We start from the raw sequence: 25,944 nt of genomic DNA on the forward strand, positions 1-25,944 counted from the left end.
CCACTCGGTAAGTCTTCTTTGGACAAACTGACCGACAATATAGCCAAATGGATAGCAAAGGACTGCAGACCGCTAAGCATTGTGGAGGACAAGGGCTTTGCGGATGTTTTAAAGGTTGCATCTCAGGACGCGTCCTACAAGCCCCCAGCGAGAAGCACAATAACAATTCGAATCCACGAACTGTATGAAACGGAGAAAAAGAAAAAAGAAGAGGCTTTAGTTCACACAGAATGCGTGGCTCTGACAGGAGACCACTGGACATCATTGAGTAATGACAATTACCTGGGAGTTACTGCGCATTTAATCACTGAAGCCTGGGGTCTGACATCCTTTGCGCTGACTATAATGAAAACGGAAGAGCGGCACTTTGCGGAGGCTTGTGCAGAGCAGTTCCAGACTGTTGCTCGCAGGTGGAGAATTGAGGAGAAGGTGACAACAGTAGGCACGGACAGTGCGCGCAATATGATCGCCGCGGCTCGCATCATGCCATTCAATCACATGCCGTGTACCGCGCACATTCTACAGAGATGCATCACAGTGAGTCTCGCAGACAGTGGCTTTGTCACTGCGCTGGCCAAATGCCGCAAAATTGTTGGCCATTTTAAGCACAGCCCAGCAAACACAGCAGAGCTGAACGCAGAGCAGGTGTCACTGGGGCGCAAGCAGGAGCCGTTGGCCCAGGACGTGCCTACGCGCTGGAACTCCACGCTGGAGATGGTGAAGCGCTTGATCCGCAACCAAACTGCAGTAACCGCGACTCTGGATAAACAAAAGCATAAACTTGTCCTCCTGACGCCTCCAGAGTGGGACAAACTCCAGAGACTGGAGACACTTCTAGAGCCCTGCAGGTGAGCCTGTCATTGTGACCATAATTGTAGGTTTAGATTAAATGTATCAAACATACATCTTAAATCAGTTTTGTTATTATGAAAATGTCTTATTTAAAAAATAAATGAAATCAAATATTTTATTAATATTACCTAGTATTAAAAAGCTTTTTTTAATTTGCTGTCTTATCTGTGTGTGTGTGTGTGTGTGTGTGTGTGTGTGTGTGTGTGTGTGTGTGTGTGTATTCCACTGCAGATATGTGACTGAACTGCTGGGAGGAGCCTACGTCTCCTGCTCTGTAGTTCTACCAGCCTTCTGCCACCTGCGCCGTGTCATGGAAGTAACTGATGAGGACCCTGCATATGTGGTGAGGTTTAAAGAGAAGTTTAAGGAAGACCTTGCTTCCCGCCAGGAACATACCAACTATGCATGGCTCCAGATCGCAACTGCACTGGACCCACGTTTTAAAGACCTACGCAGTGTGCCCAAGACTGACAGAGAAGCAGTGTGGACCACACTGGCAGGCATGCTGCATGAAGACTCTCCTAGAAGATCACACATTGCAGAAGAAGGTCCAGCCAAGAAGACTGCAACCCCCCCACTGTGCTTTGCCCTGATATCTGCAGTGTGAGGTTGGATCGCTCATTCTCATCCTCACACTGATGCCACTTATTTCGGTCTTTGTTTGACATAAAAGGGCATATTTGTCACTTTATTGCAACTATATTTGCACTCTTGAGCTCCTTCATTCACTGACTGATCATAAAGTTATTACTTGCGTTATGTATTCATCCGTTTGAACATAATTAATGAAGCCACATGTAATCACTAAAATTTGTATTTTGGGTACAATAAGAGAGTTTCAGATGGAATGCTGTTTTGTTTTGTTTAAATTTCACCAACTTGCTGATGCCCACGGTTGTGAGTGCGGCTTCTTGCTGTACATGGGTGGATGGTTGTAAATCACATCACAGATGCCAAAAACCTCTCAAACCAAGCCCCCTTGCCGGTGATGCTGTGCGCAACCTCGTGACGGAGTCAAGCATATTCAAAACACCCCCTCACCTCCCGTGTCAAACTCAAATGTCAGCCTATTTTATGTGTCACTTTTGGAGCAGTTGCCATCCCGACGAGCCATGGAGAAGTTCGTGTTTGTGTTATTTTACTTATTTGGTGTTCTGGTGTGTTTGGGCACCGGTCAGCACCATCGTGTTGAGCACGTGTTGGACCGTGGACACACCGGATTCAGTGGGAGAATAACGGTCAGGTGTACAGTTTACTGAGCACTGGGACTCAGTATCGTTTACCAGCACAGACACGGAGACGCGCTCAGCTTCTATTGAGAGCAAACAACCAAGTGAACCCTCCGGCTGTGTCCAGTAGACGAGACACACCGTCTGGGCCGGGAGCTTTCCGAGCATTCAGACTCTTAAACTGCTTCCTCGCATCTGCTTCATGAATATGAAGGGTTGTGGTGGGAGGAGGTGGTGTGAAATCCTCTTTTGTGTGGGGTGAGGAGGGGGGTGTTGTAAAAGTCCCCAAGAGCAATGATGAGAGAGTCCGGGAATGTCCGCTCCATGTGCAGTATCTGCTCCGCGAGTGCGCACTGAGCTGCCTGCGCATCCGCATCTGGCGGGATGTAAACAGCGGCCAAGATGAATGAAGCAAACTCCCGCGGAGAATAAAACGGTTTGCAGTGAATAAAAAGGTATTCCAGAGAGGAAGAGCAGTGCTGAGCAATCACTGTTACATCTGTGCACCAGCCACTATTAATGTAGAAGCAGACACGTCCACCTGTGGTCTTACCAGAGAGAGAGGCCTGCCGGTCCGCGCGCAGCAGATGAAAGCCCTCCAGCTTGAGCGCGCTGTCCGGGATGTCCTCACAGAGCCACGACTCCGTAAAACACAAGACACAGGAGGAGGCAACGTCTCTGTTCATGCTTCTCATCAGGGCCAGCTCGTCCATCTCATTCCTGAGTGAGCGTACGTCGGAAAGGAAGATCCCAGGAAGAGCAGTTCGCAGTCCGCGTCTCCTCAGACGCACGAGTGCGCCGGCTCGCTTTCCTCGCTTTCGGCGTCTCACTTTCCTGATCAGAGTCTGCAGTAAATCTGCCGCAGATGCGACAAATATTGGAAGTAAATCCACAGGTGTTGTAGTCCTGTAGTTAAGAAGCTCTTCTCTAGTGTAAGAATATCCAGAGGAGTGCCCAGACACAGAAGTTATGCACAAAAACAAAACAGAAGTAACGCACTGAAGCACCGGGGCATCCATACGCGGCGGCGCCATCTTGGAACAAGGGACTTGTCTTTGAAAGGTAGAGTGTTAATTACTAAAGCTGAAGGGATATCCCGATGAACATATGCTGCTCTCTCCTTACATCTGGATAAGAAAAGTAGTAAAGATATTGACCGTATGCTCTTTAATTTTATATGGAAAAACCGTACGCACTATATTAGAAAAACTGTTGTGATGAATAAGTACGAATCAGGTGGGCTTAACGTCTTAGACTTTTCTACTTTAAATAACACTTTCAAAATTAATTGGGCCAAACATTTTCTTAAAACCCTACCTCTATCTGGAACTTTATACCATACCACATTTTCTCTCGTTTTGGTGGCTTTACTTTTATTTGAAATTGTAATTACAATGTTGAGAAAGTCCCTGTAAAGCTTTCATCCTTCCATAAGCAGGTCCTCTTAGCGTGGACCCTCATTTATAAACACAACTTCTCACCTCACAAATACCTTATCTGGAACAACAGAGATATTTTATAGAAAAATAAATCACTTTTCCTGGAAACTTGGCTCCAAAATGGGATCCTATTGGTGGCTCAGCTGGTTAGTAAAGAGGGACAACTACTTACTTACAACGACTTTATTGCACTATATAATTTTACAATCAGTGTTCCAGATATCAAGCAGAAGACAGTCTGGATGGTCCCCCATAAATATTTGATTGTAAATAAGGTGAAAGAAGTCTCTTTTAAAATTCGACATACATGTTATCCAGCCAGTCACTACATGGTCAAATTTAAAAGGGACATAAATACTAATTGTACTTTCTGTGGGGATCATCCAGAAACGGTGACACATCTTTTTTGGTACTGTTCTTTTACACAGAGATTCTGGAAGGAATTTAGCAGCTTTGTTATTGTCCATATTTTAAGGGAGTTTTCTTTACGATGGGAAAATGTTTTATTCTGTTTCTTTAAGTTCCCCAAGAAGTATGAGAAATGTTTTTTATGATTAATTTCTTAATACTTTTAGCTAAATTTTTTATCCATAAATGTAAGTTTACTAACAAAACACCATATTTCTGTCATTATTTTAAGGATGTGCACATGCACATACAATCAATATCAGACTGCACCAACAAAAAGGCTCTCACAACAATATATGTATGTGAATTTTTGCGTGTATTCTTATAATTGTTACCTTTTTCTTTCACCCTTGGCTTTTTGTGTTCATGTTCTGTTGTATACTTCATCTGTTCGTATGTTGTATACTCATTGTTTGTTAAATAAAGTTTTAAAAAAAAGACACGCTTTGTTTAGACCCCCAAAATCCTTTCCACGCCCACCCCCGTGACATCACGCTCCAAAGCCCTGTTACGTCACAGAACGTGGTGATGTCATAGTGACAGTCCTTTCATCCTTTGATGTTCAAGTCTATAAATAGAGGACAGCTGTCAAAGGGAATTCATTAAGCTATCGTTTTGTTGGAGTGATACAGCACATAAAAAAGCAGAAATGAGTTCGAAAGCTAACAAAGACAGAAATGTTAATTTCTCGAAAACAATGGTTAAAAAAAGTGAAAAAGAAAAAGAAACATATGCCAGACAGTTCGAGCAAAGACTGCAGCCAATGATCGACGAGGTTGAAAAGCTCAAAACTGAGCTTGACTACTTCAAAAACCTGCATACAGTCAATAAGAAACGGATCGAGGATCTAACAAAAGAAAACAATGAACTTTTGCAGAATAATAAGCTGCTGGGTTCGGTCTTGGATGACAGGACAAACATCGCAGACAGGTTGGACTCGATAAAAGATGACCACGAAGCTCTGGTAAAGTTCCGCGCAGAGACGGAGAAAACTCTGGCTGAGCTTAAAGAAAAACACGAGGACGAAGTCCAAGTCCTGCAAGGACTGCTGGAAACAGAGAAAGAAAAGGTGGCACGTCAGCAATTTCACAACAGCCAAGTTGTTGAATTATTATTGAAACGCCACAAAGAGGAAAAAAATCAGATGCAGCAGTTTTACCAGGAAAATACTAAAAAACTGGAAAACAAAGCAAATGCTGCAGACAGGAAGTTAGAAGAGGTGATCAACATGTATGACTCCAAAATAGAAAAGCTGCAGACGGCAGTAAAAAATAGTAGAGGTGTGACCGTCAATGCGGTTAAGGAACGCGAGGAAGAACGTCAATCCTCGCAGTGTTGGATTGACGGTGTTTTGTGGCATAATACAAAGCTACAAGACGAAAATGAATTTATGGTTAAAAACATGAAAGAATTAACAGAGGAGAAAGGTCAAATGGGCAAAGTGATAGACGACCAAAAGGCCCAGAATATGGCGATCAAGCAGAAATGCCAGAGTAATATTAGAGCTCTGGCCTTGGAAAAGAAAATGAAGGCTATGCTTGAAGACGAAGTTGATTCTTTGAAAAAGAAAATTGAAGACGTCAAAAAGGCCCTAAGCACAGAGCAGGAAAACCACAGAAAGACAGCAGTGGACCGGCACAAAGTAAAAGCGGCACACAATCAGGCACTGGCTGAAAAGGTGGCGCTGGAAGAGAAACTGCGCTCCACAAAAAAGCAACGGGAAAGATTTATATCCAAAGTGAATTGGCTGGAGAAGAAAGAGCGCTACTTCCAAGAGGAATTGTGCCAGTGCGTTTTGTCCTTTGAAAAGGCATTTCCACATGAAGGTCACTTGAGAGGAAAAGAAAAGGTGGAATTTAGGGATATGTTCCACAACTTGAAAAAGAAATACGTAGACGGAGTGGAAGGCACCCCCTTTGTTGGAACAACGAAGGAGTTTCTTGAAAAACAGCTGAACTGTCTACGTATCAGATGCAAGGATCTAGATGCAGCTTTACTAGATAAAACACGGGAGCTGGAATCATTTAAAAAGCAGTACAATGACATGGTAAAGTCTTCCGAGTACGCTTTATTCCGACAAAGAGAGGAGCTCATTGGACCAGTGAACCAGATTATCCAAAAGGCTGCCAATGAAGAAAAAGAGATAGGTCATCTAAAATCTAGAGTGAAAGACGCTCAACTCCAGCTTAAATTAGAAAAACAGAAAGGACAAAAGCTGGCATCGTTGGACCATAGAAGCATGATGGGGAGATGTTCTGAGGAGACTCCGTCTCAGATTAATCCTCGTCCACTTCCAGGGAAAACTACATTTATTCAGGTACGTCCAAGACACCCTGGCAGAAGTGCAGGTATGGCTTCCCCAGTGAATCCTCCTGTAGAGTCTCCATCAACACCACCTTTCCTCAATTCTGATGATGGATTACCACCAGTTGATTGTTAAAAATTAACTGCTAAAATAGGCCATTAGAAGTATACTTCATCTTGTCTCCCTATATCATGGGTGGGCATTCTCAGTCCACGAGGGCCGGTGTCCCTGCAGGTTTTAGATCTCACCTTGGCTCAACACACCTGAATCACATGATTAGTTCGTTACCAGGCCTCTGGAGAACTTCAGGACATGTTGAGGAGCTAATTTAGCCGTTTAAATCAGCTGTGTTGGTTCGAGGACACATCTAAAACCTGCAGGGACACCGGCCCTCGTGGACTGAGATTGCCCACCCACCCCCAACCGGTCGCAGCAGATGGCCGCCCCTTCTTGAGCCTGGTTCTGCCGGAGGTTTCTTCCTAAAGGGAGTTTTTCCTCCCCACTGTCGCCCAGTGCTTGCTCAAAGGGGATCATTGGATTGTTGGGGTTTTCTGGCTTTTACTGTAGTGTTTTTACCTTACAGTATAAAGCAGCTTGAGGAGACTGTTGTTTTGCCATGATGCAATATAGTATTAAATATGACTACATTTTAAAAACATCTATTATAGCATCAAAGTAAAACAAAAAAACTAAATGAAATGAATCAAAATGTCTAATCTGGCAAAACAAGAAAAGAAAAAAGGTTTCACCTTTAAATAAAAATCCAAATCACAAACACATTCTGATTTTTGTTGTGTGTGTTTTTTTGTGTGTGTTGTCACGTATAAAATCGTTGCACTCTGTCTCGGTGTCTGCCCGGCCGGCTCCGCAAGGCTACATATGTTTATTGTGTTGCTGCTTTCTTCCACTCGTCATTCTGCCTGGGCGGAGCTCAGGCCCACGCACCTGTCTGCAATTACGCTGCAACGTGTCCTGTCTGTATGGAGACTGAGAGCTGCCAGAGTAATAATGTAGATACAGGCCTCTTTCTCCTTCTGCTGCTGTTCATGCTTTTATTCCATTGATGTTGCTATCATTTGTAAATATATTTATTTGCTCTTATTTTATCAATTTACTGTCGTTCATGTATTTAATCTTCTTTGTATTTAAATATGATTTTTTTTTTAAGTAATGCCGCGAGATGGACAGTTAAATAAAGGTTTCATTGAATTAAAAAAAAGATTTAAAGATGACTGGTGGCGGAAGCAGAGCACAGACTGTCTGTGAGAATCTATCGCCATCGTGTGGTGCAGAGATATATTGCCATTGAATTTAGACAACGAAAGCTTGGCTCACAGAGCAGCTGCAACACGAACAAAAAACATTAAATAGCAACATGATATATTATATTATATTATATTATATTATATTATATTATATTATATTATATTATATTATATTATATTATATTATATTTATAGCTGTCGAAATTAACGCGTTAATTGCGATAATTAAATTTTGGAATTAATTACGTTAGAATATTTAACTATTTAGCGCAACACGCAGATAAGTCGCTCCCATAATTCCACTTGATTTATTTACCGCGCCACTGAAAATGGAGAAGCAGGAAGCGGATGGCCTTCTGGATGGGGAATTTAAATACAAGAAGAACATAGATGGGACAATAAACAAACGCGTTGTAATTTGCACTCACTGTAGTAAAGAGTTTCAATTTCACCGTTCAAATTCGACCTTAAAATACCACCTTAATGCCAAACACGCGTTTGTCGGGGCAGCAGCTTCACCCGGCCTGCGTCAGACCACTCTTAGTGAACGCAGGCCACTCGGTAAGTCTTCTTTGGACAAACTGACCGACAATATAGCCAAATGGATAGCAAAGGACTGCAGACCGCTAAGCATTGTGGAGGACAAGGGCTTTGCGGATGTTTTAAAGGTTGCATCTCAGGACGCGTCCTACAAGCCCCCAGCGAGAAGCACAATAACAATTCGAATCCACGAACTGTATGAAACGGAGAAAAAGAAAAAAGAAGAGGCTTTAGTTCACACAGAATGCGTGGCTCTGACAGGAGACCACTGGACATCATTGAGTAATGACAATTACCTGGGAGTTACTGCGCATTTAATCACTGAAGCCTGGGGTCTGACATCCTTTGCGCTGACTATAATGAAAACGGAAGAGCGGCACTTTGCGGAGGCTTGTGCAGAGCAGTTCCAGACTGTTGCTCGCAGGTGGAGAATTGAGGAGAAGGTGACAACAGTAGGCACGGACAGTGCGCGCAATATGATCGCCGCGGCTCGCATCATGCCATTCAATCACATGCCGTGTACCGCGCACATTCTACAGAGATGCATCACAGTGAGTCTCGCAGACAGTGGCTTTGTCACTGCGCTGGCCAAATGCCGCAAAATTGTTGGCCATTTTAAGCACAGCCCAGCAAACACAGCAGAGCTGAACGCAGAGCAGGTGTCACTGGGGCGCAAGCAGGAGCCGTTGGCCCAGGACGTGCCTACGCGCTGGAACTCCACGCTGGAGATGGTGAAGCGCTTGATCCGCAACCAAACTGCAGTAACCGCGACTCTGGATAAACAAAAGCATAAACTTGTCCTCCTGACGCCTCCAGAGTGGGACAAACTCCAGAGACTGGAGACACTTCTAGAGCCCTGCAGGTGAGCCTGTCATTGTGACCATAATTGTAGGTTTAGATTAAATGTATCAAACATACATCTTAAATCAGTTTTGTTATTATGAAAATGTCTTATTTAAAAAATAAATGAAATCAAATATTTTATTAATATTACCTAGTATTAAAAAGCTTTTTTTAATTTGCTGTCTTATCTCTCTCTCTCTCTGTGTGTGTGTGTGTGTGTGTGTGTGTGTGTGTGTGTGTGTGTGTGTGTGTGTGTGTGTGTGTGTATTCCACTGCAGATATGTGACTGAACTGCTGGGAGGAGAGGCCTACGTCTCCTGCTCTGTAGTTCTACCAGCCTTCTGCCACCTGCGCCGTGTCATGGAAGTAACTGATGAGGACCCTGCATATGTGGTGAGGTTTAAAGAGAAGTTTAAGGAAGACCTTGCTTCCCGCCAGGAACATACCAACTATGCATGGCTCCAGATCGCAACTGCACTGGACCCACGTTTTAAAGACCTACGCAGTGTGCCCAAGACTGACAGAGAAGCAGTGTGGACCACACTGGCAGGCATGCTGCATGAAGACTCTCCTAGAAGATCACACACTGCAGAAGAAGGTCCAGCCAAGAAGACTGCAACCCCCCCACTGTGCTTTGCCCTGATATCTGCAGTGTGAGGTTGGATCGCTCATTCTCATCCTCACACTGATGCCACTTATTTCGGTCTTTGTTTGACATAAAAGGGCATATTTGTCACTTTATTGCAACTATATTTGCACTCTTGAGCTCCTTCATTCACTGACTGATCATAAAGTTATTACTTGCGTTATGTATTCATCCGTTTGAACATAATTAATGAAGCCACATGTAATCACTAAAATTTGTATTTTGGGTACAATAAGAGAGTTTCAGATGGAATGCTGTTTTGTTTTGTTTAAATTTCACCAACTTGCTGATGCCCACGGTTGTGAGTGCGGCTTCTTGCTGTACATGGGTGGATGGTTGTAAATCACATCACAGATGCCAAAAACCTCTCAAACCAAGCCCCCTTGCCGGTGATGCTGTGCGCAACCTCGTGACGGAGTCAAGCATATTCAAAACACCCCCTCACCTCCCGTGTCAAACTCAAATGTCAGCCTATTTCATGTGTCACTTTTGGAGCAGTTGCCATCCCGACGAGCCATGGAGAAGTTCGTGTTTGTGTTATTTTACTTATTTGGTGTTCTGGTGTGTTTGGGCACCGGTCAGCACCATCGTGTTGAGCACGTGTTGGACCGTGGACACACCGGATTCAGTGGGAGAATAACGGTCAGGTGTACAGTTTACTGAGCACTGGGACTCAGTATCGTTTACCAGCACAGACACGGAGACGCGCTCAGCTTCTATTGAGAGCAAACAACCAAGTGAACCCTCCGGCTGCGTCCAGTAGACGAGACACACCGTCTGGGCCGGGAGCTTTCCGAGCATTCAGACTCTTAAACTGCTTCCTCGCATCTGCTTCATGAATATGAAGGGTTGTGGTGGGAGGAGGTGGTGTGAAATCCTCTTTTGTGTGGGGTGAGGAGGGGGGTGTTGTAAAAGTCCCCAAGAGCAATGATGAGAGAGTCCGGGAATGTCCGCTCCATGTGCAGTATCTGCTCCGCGAGTGCGCACTGAGCTGCCTGCGCATCCGCATCTGGCGGGATGTAAACAGCGGCCAAGATGAATGAAGCAAACTCCCGCGGAGAATAAAACGGTTTGCAGTGAATAAAAAGGTATTCCAGAGAGGAAGAGCAGTGCTGAGCAATCACTGTTACATCTGTGCACCAGCCACTATTAATGTAGAAGCAGACACGTCCACCTGTGGTCTTACCAGAGAGAGAGGCCTGCCGGTCCGCGCGCAGCAGATGAAAGCCCTCCAGCTTGAGCGCGCTGTCCGGGATGTCCTCACAGAGCCACGACTCCGTAAAACACAAGACACAGGAGGAGGCAACGTCTCTGTTCATGCTTCTCATCAGGGCCAGCTCGTCCATCTCATTCCTGAGTGAGCGTACGTCGGAAAGGAAGATCCCAGGAAGAGCAGTTCGCAGTCCGCGTCTCCTCAGACGCACGAGTGCGCCGGCTCGCTTTCCTCGCTTTCGGCGTCTCACTTTCCTGATCAGAGTCTGCAGTAAATCTGCCGCAGATGCGACAAATATTGGAAGTAAATCCACAGGTGTTGTAGTCCTGTAGTTAAGAAGCTCTTCTCTAGTGTAAGAATATCCAGAGGAGTGCCCAGACACAGAAGTTATGCACAAAAACAAAACAGAAGTAACGCACTGAAGCACCGGGGCATCCATACGCGGCGGCGCCATCTTGGAACAAGGGACTTGTCTTTGAAAGGTAGAGTGTTAATTACTAAAGCTGAAGGGATATCCCGATGAACATATGCTGCTCTCTCCTTACATCTGGATAAGAAAAGTAGTAAAGATATTGACCGTATGCTCTTTAATTTTATATGGAAAAACCGTACGCACTATATTAGAAAAACTGTTGTGATGAATAAGTACGAATCAGGTGGGCTTAACGTCTTAGACTTTTCTACTTTAAATAACACTTTCAAAATTAATTGGGCCAAACATTTTCTTAAAACCCTACCTCTATCTGGAACTTTATACCATACCACATTTTCTCTCGTTTTGGTGGCTTTACTTTTATTTGAAATTGTAATTACAATGTTGAGAAAGTCCCTGTAAAGCTTTCATCCTTCCATAAGCAGGTCCTCTTAGCGTGGACCCTCATTTATAAACACAACTTCTCACCTCACAAATACCTTATCTGGAACAACAGAGATATTTTATAGAAAAATAAATCACTTTTCCTGGAAACTTGGCTCCAAAATGGGATCCTATTGGTGGCTCAGCTGGTTAGTAAAGAGGGACAACTACTTACTTACAACGACTTTATTGCACTATATAATTTTACAATCAGTGTTCCAGATATCAAGCGGAAGACAGTCTGGATGGTCCCCCATAAATATTTGATTGTAAATAAGGTGAAAGAAGTCTCTTTTAAAATTCGACATACATGTTATCCAGCCAGTCACTACATGGTCAAATTTAAAAGGGACATAAATACTAATTGTACTTTCTGTGGGGATCATCCAGAAACGGTGACACATCTTTTTTGGTACTGTTCTTTTACACAGAGATTCTGGAAGGAATTTAGCAGCTTTGTTATTGTCCATATTTTAAGGGAGTTTTCTTTACGATGGGAAAATGTTTTATTCTGTTTCTTTAAGTTCCCCAAGAAGTATGAGAAATGTTTTTTATGATTAATTTCTTAATACTTTTAGCTAAATTTTTTATCCATAAATGTAAGTTTACTAACAAAACACCATATTTCTGTCATTATTTTAAGGATGTGCACATGCACATACAATCAATATCAGACTGCACCAACAAAAAGGCTCTCACAACAATATATGTATGTGAATTTTTGCGTGTATTCTTATAATTGTTACCTTTTTCTTTCACCCTTGGCTTTTTGTGTTCATGTTCTGTTGTATACTTCATCTGTTCGTATGTTGTATACTCATTGTTTGTTAAATAAAGTTTTAAAAAAAAGACACGCTTTGTTTAGACCCCCAAAATCCTTTCCACGCCCACCCCCGTGACATCACGCTCCAAAGCCCTGTTACGTCACAGAACGTGGTGATGTCATAGTGACAGTCCTTTCATCCTTTGATGTTCAAGTCTATAAATAGAGGACAGCTGTCAAAGGGAATTCATTAAGCTATCGTTTTGTTGGAGTGATACAGCACATAAAAAAGCAGAAATGAGTTCGAAAGCTAACAAAGACAGAAATGTTAATTTCTCGAAAACAATGGTTAAAAAAAGTGAAAAAGAAAAAGAAACATATGCCAGACAGTTCGAGCAAAGACTGCAGCCAATGATCGACGAGGTTGAAAAGCTCAAAACTGAGCTTGACTACTTCAAAAACCTGCATACAGTCAATAAGAAACGGATCGAGGATCTAACAAAAGAAAACAATGAACTTTTGCAGAATAATAAGCTGCTGGGTTCGGTCTTGGATGACAGGACAAACATCGCAGACAGGTTGGACTCGATAAAAGATGACCACGAAGCTCTGGTAAAGTTCCGCGCAGAGACGGAGAAAACTCTGGCTGAGCTTAAAGAAAAACACGAGGACGAAGTCCAAGTCCTGCAAGGACTGCTGGAAACAGAGAAAGAAAAGGTGGCACGTCAGCAATTTCACAACAGCCAAGTTGTTGAATTATTATTGAAACGCCACAAAGAGGAAAAAAATCAGATGCAGCAGTTTTACCAGGAAAATACTAAAAAACTGGAAAACAAAGCAAATGCTGCAGACAGGAAGTTAGAAGAGGTGATCAACATGTATGACTCCAAAATAGAAAAGCTGCAGACGGCAGTAAAAAATAGTAGAGGTGTGACCGTCAATGCGGTTAAGGAACGCGAGGAAGAACGTCAATCCTCGCAGTGTTGGATTGACGGTGTTTTGTGGCATAATACAAAGCTACAAGACGAAAATGAATTTATGGTTAAAAACATGAAAGAATTAACAGAGGAGAAAGGTCAAATGGGCAAAGTGATAGACGACCAAAAGGCCCAGAATATGGCGATCAAGCAGAAATGCCAGAGTAATATTAGAGCTCTGGCCTTGGAAAAGAAAATGAAGGCTATGCTTGAAGACGAAGTTGATTCTTTGAAAAAGAAAATTGAAGACGTCAAAAAGGCCCTAAGCACAGAGCAGGAAAACCACAGAAAGACAGCAGTGGACCGGCACAAAGTAAAAGCGGCACACAATCAGGCACTGGCTGAAAAGGTGGCGCTGGAAGAGAAACTGCGCTCCACAAAAAAGCAACGGGAAAGATTTATATCCAAAGTGAATTGGCTGGAGAAGAAAGAGCGCTACTTCCAAGAGGAATTGTGCCAGTGCGTTTTGTCCTTTGAAAAGGCATTTCCACATGAAGGTCACTTGAGAGGAAAAGAAAAGGTGGAATTTAGGGATATGTTCCACTACTTGAAAAAGAAATACGTAGACGGAGTGGAAGGCACCCCCTTTGTTGGAACAACGGAGTTTCTTGAAAAACAGCTGAACTGTCTACGTATCAGATGCAAGGATCTAGATGCAGCTTTACTAGCTAAAACACGGGAGCTGGAATCATTTAAAAAGCAGTACAATGACATGGTAAAGTCTTCCGAGTACGCTTTATTCCGACAAAGAGAGGAGCTCATTGGACCAGTGAACCAGATTATCCAAAAGGCTGCCAATGAAGAAAAAGAGATAGGTCATCTAAAATCTAGAGTGAAAGACGCTCAACTCCAGCTTAAATTAGAAAAACAGAAAGGACAAAAGCTGGCATCGTTGGACCATAGAAGCATGATGGGGAGATGTTCTGAGGAGACTCCGTCTCAGATTAATCCTCGTCCACTTCCAGGGAAAACTACATTTATTCAGGTACGTCCAAGACACCCTGGCAGAAGTGCAGGTATGGCTTCCCCAGTGAATCCTCCTGTAGAGTCTCCATCAACACCACCTTTCCTCAATTCTGATGATGGATTACCACCAGTTGATTGTTAAAAATTAACTGCTAAAATAGGCCATTAGAAGTATACTTCATCTTGTCTCCCTATATCATGGGTGGGCATTCTCAGTCCACGAGGGCCGGTGTCCCTGCAGGTTTTAGATCTCACCTTGGCTCAACACACCTGAATCACATGATTAGTTCGTTACCAGGCCTCTGGAGAACTTCAGGACATGTTGAGGAGCTAATTTAGCCGTTTAAATCAGCTGTGTTGGTTCGAGGACACATCTAAAACCTGCAGGGACACCGGCCCTCGTGGACTGAGATTGCCCACCCACCCCCAACCGGTCGCAGCAGATGGCCGCCCCTTCTTGAGCCTGGTTCTGCCGGAGGTTTCTTCCTAAAGGGAGTTTTTCCTCCCCACTGTCGCCCAGTGCTTGCTCAAAGGGGATCATTGGATTGTTGGGGTTTTCTGGCTTTTACTGTAGTGTTTTTACCTTACAGTATAAAGCAGCTTGAGGAGACTGTTGTTTTGCCATGATGCAATATAGTATTAAATATGACTACATTTTAAAAACATCTATTATAGCATCAAAGTAAAACAAAAAAACTAAATGAAATGAATCAAAATGTCTAATCTGGCAAAACAAGAAAAGAAAAAAGGTTTCACCTTTAAATAAAAATCCAAATCACAAACACATTCTGATTTTTGTTGTGTGTGTTTTTTTGTGTGTGTTGTCACGTATAAAATCGTTGCACTCTGTCTCGATGTCTGCCCGGCCGGCTCCGCAAGGCTACATATGTTTATTGTGTTGCTGCTTTCTTCCACTCGTCATTCTGCCTGGGCGGAGCTCAGGCCCACGCACCTGTCTGCAATTACGCTGCAACGTGTCCTGTCTGTATGGAGACTGAGAGCTGCCAGAGTAATAATGTAGATACAGGCCTCTTTCTCCTTCTGCTGCTGTTCATGCTTTTATTCCATTGATGTTGCTATCATTTGTAAATATATTTATTTGCTCTTATTTTATCAATTTACTGTCGTTCATGTATTTAATCTTCTTTGTATTTAAATATGATTTTTTTTTTAAGTAATGCCGCGAGATGGACAGTTAAATAAAGGTTTCATTGAATTAAAAAAAAGATTTAAAGATGACTGGTGGCGGAAGCAGAGCACAGACTGTCTGTGAGAATCTATCGCCATCGTGTGGTGCAGAGATATATTGCCATTGAATTTAGACAACGAAAGCTTGGCTCACAGAGCAGCTGCAACACGAACAAAAAACATTAAATAGCAACATGATATATTATATTATATTATATTATATTATATTATATTATATTTATAGCTGTCGAAATTAACGCGTTAATTGCGATAATTAAATTTTGGAATTAATTACGTTAGAATATTTAACTATTTAGCGCAACACGCAGATAAGTCGCTCCCATAATTCCACTTGATTTATTTACCGCGCCACTGAAAATGGAGAAGCAGGAAGCGGATGGCCTTCTGGATGGGGAATTTAAATACAAGAAGAACATAGATGGGACAATAAACAAACGCGTTGTAATTTGCACTCACTGTAGTAAAGAGTTTCAATTTCACCGTTCAAATTCGACCTTAAAATACCACCTTAATGCCAAACACGCGTTTGTCGGGGCAGCAGCTTCACCCGGCCTGCGTCAGACCACTCTTAGTGAACGCAGGCCACTCGGTAAGTCTTCTTTGGACAAACTGACCGACAATATAGCCAAATGGATAGCAAAGGACTGCAGACCGCTAAGCATTGTGGAGGACAAGGGCTTTGCGGATGTTTTAAAGGTTGCATCTCAGGACGCGTCCTACAAGCCCCCAGCGAGAAGCACAATAACAATTCGAATCCACGAACTGTATGAAACGGAGAAAAAGAAAAAAGAAGAGGCTTTAGTTCACACAGAATGCGTGGCTCTGACAGGAGACCACTGGACATCATTGAGTAATGACAATTACCTGGGAGTTACTGCGCATTTAATCACTGAAGCCTGGGGTCTGACATCCTTTGCGCTGACTATAATGAAAACGGAAGAGCGGCACTTTGCGGAGGCTTGTGCAGAGCAGTTCCAGACTGTTGCTCGCAGGTGGAGAATTGAGGAGAAGGTGACAACAGTAGGCACGGACAGTGCGCGCAATATGATCGCCGCGGCTCGCATCATGCCATTCAATCACATGCCGTGTACCGCGCACATTCTACAGAGATGCATCACAGTGAGTCTCGCAGACAGTGGCTTTGTCACTGCGCTGGCCAAATGCCGCAAAATTGTTGGCCATTTTAAGCACAGCCCAGCAAACACAGCAGAGCTGAACGCAGAGCAGGTGTCACTGGGGCGCAAGCAGGAGCCGTTGGCCCAGGACGTGCCTACGCGCTGGAACTCCACGCTGGAGATGGTGAAGCGCTTGATCCGCAACCAAACTGCAGTAACCGCGACTCTGGATAAACAAAAGCATAAACTTGTCCTCCTGACGCCTCCAGAGTGGGACAAACTCCAGAGACTGGAGACACTTCTAGAGCCCTGCAGGTGAGCCTGTCATTGTGACCATAATTGTAGGTTTAGATTAAATGTATCAAACATACATCTTAAATCAGTTTTGTTATTATGAAAATGTCTTATTTAAAAAATAAATGAAATCAAATATTTTATTAATATTACCTAGTATTAAAAAGCTTTTTTTAATTTGCTGTCTTATCTCTCTCTCTCTCTGTGTGTGTGTGTGTGTGTGTGTGTGTGTGTGTGTGTGTGTGTGTGTGTGTGTGTGTGTGTGTGTGTATTCCACTGCAGATATGTGACTGAACTGCTGGGAGGAGAGGCCTACGTCTCCTGCTCTGTAGTTCTACCAGCCTTCTGCCACCTGCGCCGTGTCATGGAAGTAACTGATGAGGACCCTGCATATGTGGTGAGGTTTAAAGAGAAGTTTAAGGAAGACCTTGCTTCCCGCCAGGAACATACCAACTATGCATGGCTCCAGATCGCAACTGCACTGGACCCACGTTTTAAAGACCTACGCAGTGTGCCCAAGACTGACAGAGAAGCAGTGTGGACCACACTGGCAGGCATGCTGCATGAAGACTCTCCTAGAAGATCACACACTGCAGAAGAAGGTCCAGCCAAGAAGACTGCAACCCCCCCACTGTGCTTTGCCCTGATATCTGCAGTGTGAGGTTGGATCGCTCATTCTCATCCTCACACTGATGCCACTTATTTCGGTCTTTGTTTGACATAAAAGGGCATATTTGTCACTTTATTGCAACTATATTTGCACTCTTGAGCTCCTTCATTCACTGACTGATCATAAAGTTATTACTTGCGTTATGTATTCATCCGTTTGAACATAATTAATGAAGCCACATGTAATCACTAAAATTTGTATTTTGGGTACAATAAGAGAGTTTCAGATGGAATGCTGTTTTGTTTTGTTTAAATTTCACCAACTTGCTGATGCCCACGGTTGTGAGTGCGGCTTCTTGCTGTACATGGGTGGATGGTTGTAAATCACATCACAGATGCCAAAAACCTCTCAAACCAAGCCCCCTTGCCGGTGATGCTGTGCGCAACCTCGTGACGGAGTCAAGCATATTCAAAACACCCCCTCACCTCCCGTGTCAAACTCAAATGTCAGCCTATTTCATGTGTCACTTTTGGAGCAGTTGCCATCCCGACGAGCCATGGAGAAGTTCGTGTTTGTGTTATTTTACTTATTTGGTGTTCTGGTGTGTTTGGGCACCGGTCAGCACCATCGTGTTGAGCACGTGTTGGACCGTGGACACACCGGATTCAGTGGGAGAATAACGGTCAGGTGTACAGTTTACTGAGCACTGGGACTCAGTATCGTTTACCAGCACAGACACGGAGACGCGCTCAGCTTCTATTGAGAGCAAACAACCAAGTGAACCCTCCGGCTGCGTCCAGTAGACGAGACACACCGTCTGGGCCGGGAGCTTTCCGAGCATTCAGACTCTTAAACTGCTTCCTCGCATCTGCTTCATGAATATGAAGGGTTGTGGTGGGAGGAGGTGGTGTGAAATCCTCTTTTGTGTGGGGTGAGGAGGGGGGTGTTGTAAAAGTCCCCAAGAGCAATGATGAGAGAGTCCGGGAATGTCCGCTCCATGTGCAGTATCTGCTCCGCGAGTGCGCACTGAGCTGCCTGCGCATCCGCATCTGGCGGGATGTAAACAGCGGCCAAGATGAATGAAGCAAACTCCCGCGGAGAATAAAACGGTTTGCAGTGAATAAAAAGGTATTCCAGAGAGGAAGAGCAGTGCTGAGCAATCACTGTTACATCTGTGCACCAGCCACTATTAATGTAGAAGCAGACACGTCCACCTGTGGTCTTACCAGAGAGAGAGGCCTGCCGGTCCGCGCGCAGCAGATGAAAGCCCTCCAGCTTGAGCGCGCTGTCCGGGATGTCCTCACAGAGCCACGACTCCGTAAAACACAAGACACAGGAGGAGGCAACGTCTCTGTTCATGCTTCTCATCAGGGCCAGCTCGTCCATCTCATTCCTGAGTGAGCGTACGTCGGAAAGGAAGATCCCAGGAAGAGCAGTTCGCAGTCCGCGTCTCCTCAGACGCACGAGTGCGCCGGCTCGCTTTCCTCGCTTTCGGCGTCTCACTTTCCTGATCAGAGTCTGCAGTAAATCTGCCGCAGATGCGACAAATATTGGAAGTAAATCCACAGGTGTTGTAGTCCTGTAGTTAAGAAGCTCTTCTCTAGTGTAAGAATATCCAGAGGAGTGCCCAGACACAGAAGTTATGCACAAAAACAAAACAGAAGTAACGCACTGAAGCACCGGGGCATCCATACGCGGCGGCGCCATCTTGGAACAAGGGACTTGTCTTTGAAAGGTAGAGTGTTAATTACTAAAGCTGAAGGGATATCCCGATGAACATATGCTGCTCTCTCCTTACATCTGGATAAGAAAAGTAGTAAAGATATTGACCGTATGCTCTTTAATTTTATATGGAAAAACCGTACGCACTATATTAGAAAAACTGTTGTGATGAATAAGTACGAATCAGGTGGGCTTAACGTCTTAGACTTTTCTACTTTAAATAACACTTTCAAAATTAATTGGGCCAAACATTTTCTTAAAACCCTACCTCTATCTGGAACTTTATACCATACCACATTTTCTCTCGTTTTGGTGGCTTTACTTTTATTTGAAATTGTAATTACAATGTTGAGAAAGTCCCTGTAAAGCTTTCATCCTTCCATAAGCAGGTCCTCTTAGCGTGGACCCTCATTTATAAACACAACTTCTCACCTCACAAATACCTTATCTGGAACAACAGAGATATTTTATAGAAAAATAAATCACTTTTCCTGGAAACTTGGCTCCAAAATGGGATCCTATTGGTGGCTCAGCTGGTTAGTAAAGAGGGACAACTACTTACTTACAACGACTTTATTGCACTATATAATTTTACAATCAGTGTTCCAGATATCAAGCGGAAGACAGTCTGGATGGTCCCCCATAAATATTTGATTGTAAATAAGGTGAAAGAAGTCTCTTTTAAAATTCGACATACATGTTATCCAGCCAGTCACTACATGGTCAAATTTAAAAGGGACATAAATACTAATTGTACTTTCTGTGGGGATCATCCAGAAACGGTGACACATCTTTTTTGGTACTGTTCTTTTACACAGAGATTCTGGAAGGAATTTAGCAGCTTTGTTATTGTCCATATTTTAAGGGAGTTTTCTTTACGATGGGAAAATGTTTTATTCTGTTTCTTTAAGTTCCCCAAGAAGTATGAGAAATGTTTTTTATGATTAATTTCTTAATACTTTTAGCTAAATTTTTTATCCATAAATGTAAGTTTACTAACAAAACACCATATTTCTGTCATTATTTTAAGGATGTGCACATGCACATACAATCAATATCAGACTGCACCAACAAAAAGGCTCTCACAACAATATATGTATGTGAATTTTTGCGTGTATTCTTATAATTGTTACCTTTTTCTTTCACCCTTGGCTTTTTGTGTTCATGTTCTGTTGTATACTTCATCTGTTCGTATGTTGTATACTCATTGTTTGTTAAATAAAGTTTTAAAAAAAAGACACGCTTTGTTTAGACCCCCAAAATCCTTTCCACGCCCACCCCCGTGACATCACGCTCCAAAGCCCTGTTACGTCACAGAACGTGGTGATGTCATAGTGACAGTCCTTTCATCCTTTGATGTTCAAGTCTATAAATAGAGGACAGCTGTCAAAGGGAATTCATTAAGCTATCGTTTTGTTGGAGTGATACAGCACATAAAAAAGCAGAAATGAGTTCGAAAGCTAACAAAGACAGAAATGTTAATTTCTCGAAAACAATGGTTAAAAAAAGTGAAAAAGAAAAAGAAACATATGCCAGACAGTTCGAGCAAAGACTGCAGCCAATGATCGACGAGGTTGAAAAGCTCAAAACTGAGCTTGACTACTTCAAAAACCTGCATACAGTCAATAAGAAACGGATCGAGGATCTAACAAAAGAAAACAATGAACTTTTGCAGAATAATAAGCTGCTGGGTTCGGTCTTGGATGACAGGACAAACATCGCAGACAGGTTGGACTCGATAAAAGATGACCACGAAGCTCTGGTAAAGTTCCGCGCAGAGACGGAGAAAACTCTGGCTGAGCTTAAAGAAAAACACGAGGACGAAGTCCAAGTCCTGCAAGGACTGCTGGAAACAGAGAAAGAAAAGGTGGCACGTCAGCAATTTCACAACAGCCAAGTTGTTGAATTATTATTGAAACGCCACAAAGAGGAAAAAAATCAGATGCAGCAGTTTTACCAGGAAAATACTAAAAAACTGGAAAACAAAGCAAATGCTGCAGACAGGAAGTTAGAAGAGGTGATCAACATGTATGACTCCAAAATAGAAAAGCTGCAGACGGCAGTAAAAAATAGTAGAGGTGTGACCGTCAATGCGGTTAAGGAACGCGAGGAAGAACGTCAATCCTCGCAGTGTTGGATTGACGGTGTTTTGTGGCATAATACAAAGCTACAAGACGAAAATGAATTTATGGTTAAAAACATGAAAGAATTAACAGAGGAGAAAGGTCAAATGGGCAAAGTGATAGACGACCAAAAGGCCCAGAATATGGCGATCAAGCAGAAATGCCAGAGTAATATTAGAGCTCTGGCCTTGGAAAAGAAAATGAAGGCTATGCTTGAAGACGAAGTTGATTCTTTGAAAAAGAAAATTGAAGACGTCAAAAAGGCCCTAAGCACAGAGCAGGAAAACCACAGAAAGACAGCAGTGGACCGGCACAAAGTAAAAGCGGCACACAATCAGGCACTGGCTGAAAAGGTGGCGCTGGAAGAGAAACTGCGCTCCACAAAAAAGCAACGGGAAAGATTTATATCCAAAGTGAATTGGCTGGAGAAGAAAGAGCGCTACTTCCAAGAGGAATTGTGCCAGTGCGTTTTGTCCTTTGAAAAGGCATTTCCACATGAAGGTCACTTGAGAGGAAAAGAAAAGGTGGAATTTAGGGATATGTTCCACTACTTGAAAAAGAAATACGTAGACGGAGTGGAAGGCACCCCCTTTGTTGGAACAACGGAGTTTCTTGAAAAACAGCTGAACTGTCTACGTATCAGATGCAAGGATCTAGATGCAGCTTTACTAGCTAAAACACGGGAGCTGGAATCATTTAAAAAGCAGTACAATGACATGGTAAAGTCTTCCGAGTACGCTTTATTCCGACAAAGAGAGGAGCTCATTGGACCAGTGAACCAGATTATCCAAAAGGCTGCCAATGAAGAAAAAGAGATAGGTCATCTAAAATCTAGAGTGAAAGACGCTCAACTCCAGCTTAAATTAGAAAAACAGAAAGGACAAAAGCTGGCATCGTTGGACCATAGAAGCATGATGGGGAGATGTTCTGAGGAGACTCCGTCTCAGATTAATCCTCGTCCACTTCCAGGGAAAACTACATTTATTCAGGTACGTCCAAGACACCCTGGCAGAAGTGCAGGTATGGCTTCCCCAGTGAATCCTCCTGTAGAGTCTCCATCAACACCACCTTTCCTCAATTCTGATGATGGATTACCACCAGTTGATTGTTAAAAATTAACTGCTAAAATAGGCCATTAGAAGTATACTTCATCTTGTCTCCCTATATCATGGGTGGGCATTCTCAGTCCACGAGGGCCGGTGTCCCTGCAGGTTTTAGATCTCACCTTGGCTCAACACACCTGAATCACATGATTAGTTCGTTACCAGGCCTCTGGAGAACTTCAGGACATGTTGAGGAGCTAATTTAGCCGTTTAAATCAGCTGTGTTGGTTCGAGGACACATCTAAAACCTGCAGGGACACCGGCCCTCGTGGACTGAGATTGCCCACCCACCCCCAACCGGTCGCAGCAGATGGCCGCCCCTTCTTGAGCCTGGTTCTGCCGGAGGTTTCTTCCTAAAGGGAGTTTTTCCTCCCCACTGTCGCCCAGTGCTTGCTCAAAGGGGATCATTGGATTGTTGGGGTTTTCTGGCTTTTACTGTAGTGTTTTTACCTTACAGTATAAAGCAGCTTGAGGAGACTGTTGTTTTGCCATGATGCAATATAGTATTAAATATGACTACATTTTAAAAACATCTATTATAGCATCAAAGTAAAACAAAAAAACTAAATGAAATGAATCAAAATGTCTAATCTGGCAAAACAAGAAAAGAAAAAAGGTTTCACCTTTAAATAAAAATCCAAATCACAAACACATTCTGATTTTTGTTGTGTGTGTTTTTTTGTGTGTGTTGTCACGTATAAAATCGTTGCACTCTGTCTCGATGTCTGCCCGGCCGGCTCCGCAAGGCTACATATGTTTATTGTGTTGCTGCTTTCTTCCACTCGTCATTCTGCCTGGGCGGAGCTCAGGCCCACGCACCTGTCTGCAATTACGCTGCAACGTGTCCTGTCTGTATGGAGACTGAGAGCTGCCAGAGTAATAATGTAGATACAGGCCTCTTTCTCCTTCTGCTGCTGTTCATGCTTTTATTCCATTGATGTTGCTATCATTTGTAAATATATTTATTTGCTCTTATTTTATCAATTTACTGTCGTTCATGTATTTAATCTTCTTTGTATTTAAATATGATTTTTTTTTTAAGTAATGCCGCGAGATGGACAGTTAAATAAAGGTTTCATTGAATTAAAAAAAAGATTTAAAGATGACTGGTGGCGGAAGCAGAGCACAGACTGTCTGTGAGAATCTATCGCCATCGTGTGGTGCAGAGATATATTGCCATTGAATTTAGACAACGAAAGCTTGGCTCACAGAGCAGCTGCAACACGAACAAAAAACATTAAATAGCAACATGATATATTATATTATATTATATTATATTATATTATATTATATTTATAGCTGTCGAAATTAACGCGTTAATTGCGATAATTAAATTTTGGAATTAATTACGTTAGAATATTTAACTATTTAGCGCAACACGCAGATAAGTCGCTCCCATAATTCCACTTGATTTATTTACCGCGCCACTGAAAATGGAGAAGCAGGAAGCGGATGGCCTTCTGGATGGGGAATTTAAATACAAGAAGAACATAGATGGGACAATAAACAAACGCGTTGTAATTTGCACTCACTGTAGTAAAGAGTTTCAATTTCACCGTTCAAATTCGACCTTAAAATACCACCTTAATGCCAAACACGCGTTTGTCGGGGCAGCAGCTTCACCCGGCCTGCGTCAGACCACTCTTAGTGAACGCAGGCCACTCGGTAAGTCTTCTTTGGACAAACTGACCGACAATATAGCCAAATGGATAGCAAAGGACTGCAGACCGCTAAGCATTGTGGAGGACAAGGGCTTTGCGGATGTTTTAAAGGTTGCATCTCAGGACGCGTCCTACAAGCCCCCAGCGAGAAGCACAATAACAATTCGAATCCACGAACTGTATGAAACGGAGAAAAAGAAAAAAGAAGAGGCTTTAGTTCACACAGAATGCGTGGCTCTGACAGGAGACCACTGGACATCATTGAGTAATGACAATTACCTGGGAGTTACTGCGCATTTAATCACTGAAGCCTGGGGTCTGACATCCTTTGCGCTGACTATAATGAAAACGGAAGAGCGGCACTTTGCGGAGGCTTGTGCAGAGCAGTTCCAGACTGTTGCTCGCAGGTGGAGAATTGAGGAGAAGGTGACAACAGTAGGCACGGACAGTGCGCGCAATATGATCGCCGCGGCTCGCATCATGCCATTCAATCACATGCCGTGTACCGCGCACATTCTACAGAGATGCATCACAGTGAGTCTCGCAGACAGTGGCTTTGTCACTGCGCTGGCCAAATGCCGCAAAATTGTTGGCCATTTTAAGCACAGCCCAGCAAACACAGCAGAGCTGAACGCAGAGCAGGTGTCACTGGGGCGCAAGCAGGAGCCGTTGGCCCAGGACGTGCCTACGCGCTGGAACTCCACGCTGGAGATGGTGAAGCGCTTGATCCGCAACCAAACTGCAGTAACCGCGACTCTGGATAAACAAAAGCATAAACTTGTCCTCCTGACGCCTCCAGAGTGGGACAAACTCCAGAGACTGGAGACACTTCTAGAGCCCTGCAGGTGAGCCTGTCATTGTGACCATAATTGTAGGTTTAGATTAAATGTATCAAACATACATCTTAAATCAGTTTTGTTATTATGAAAATGTCTTATTTAAAAAATAAATGAAATCAAATATTTTATTAATATTACCTAGTATTAAAAAGCTTTTTTTAATTTGCTGTCTTATCTCTCTCTCTCTCTCTCTGTGTGTGTGTGTGTGTGTGTGTATTCCACTGCAGATATGTGACTGAACTGCTGGGAGGAGAGGCCTACGTCTCCTGCTCTGTAGTTCTACCAGCCTTCTGCCACCTGCGCCGTGTCATGGAAGTAACTGATGAGGACCCTGCATATGTGGTGAGGTTTAAAGAGAAGTTTAAGGAAGACCTTGCTTCCCGCCAGGAACATACCAACTATGCATGGCTCCAGATCGCAACTGCACTGGACCCACGTTTTAAAGACCTACGCAGTGTGCCCAAGACTGACAGAGAAGCAGTGTGGACCACACTGGCAGGCATGCTGCATGAAGACTCTCCTAGAAGATCACACACTGCAGAAGAAGGTCCAGCCAAGAAGACTGCAACCCCCCCACTGTGCTTTGCCCTGATATCTGCAGTGTGAGGTTGGATCGCTCATTCTCATCCTCACACTGATGCCACTTATTTCGGTCTTTGTTTGACATAAAAGGGCATATTTGTCACTTTATTGCAACTATATTTGCACTCTTGAGCTCCTTCATTCACTGACTGATCATAAAGTTATTACTTGCGTTATGTATTCATCCGTTTGAACATAATTAATGAAGCCACATGTAATCACTAAAATTTGTATTTTGGGTACAATAAGAGAGTTTCAGATGGAATGCTGTTTTGTTTTGTTTAAATTTCACCAACTTGCTGATGCCCACGGTTGTGAGTGCGGCTTCTTGCTGTACATGGGTGGATGGTTGTAAATCACATCACAGATGCCAAAAACCTCTCA

General features: G+C 43.3%; 1 protein-coding gene across 1 annotated transcript in view; it reads left to right on the forward strand.

Moving 5' to 3' along the window:
- Positions 1–435: 435 nt before the first annotated feature.
- The window catches only part of LOC145428459 (E3 SUMO-protein ligase ZBED1-like), a 65,575-nt gene continuing 40,066 nt past the window's right edge, over positions 436–25,944 (forward strand). The window contains exons 1-2 of the mRNA XM_080300676.1: positions 436–848; positions 1,084–1,417. Coding sequence (XP_080156802.1) covers positions 463–848; positions 1,084–1,417 — 720 coding nt within the window. The 5' untranslated portion in view covers positions 436–462. The remainder of the gene's footprint in view (positions 849–1,083; positions 1,418–25,944) is intronic.

The sequence above is a fragment of the Astatotilapia calliptera genome, chromosome 4 (assembly GCF_964374335.1).
Source record: "Astatotilapia calliptera chromosome 4, fAstCal68.1, whole genome shotgun sequence".
Classification (NCBI taxonomy): domain Eukaryota; kingdom Metazoa; phylum Chordata; class Actinopteri; order Cichliformes; family Cichlidae; genus Astatotilapia; species Astatotilapia calliptera.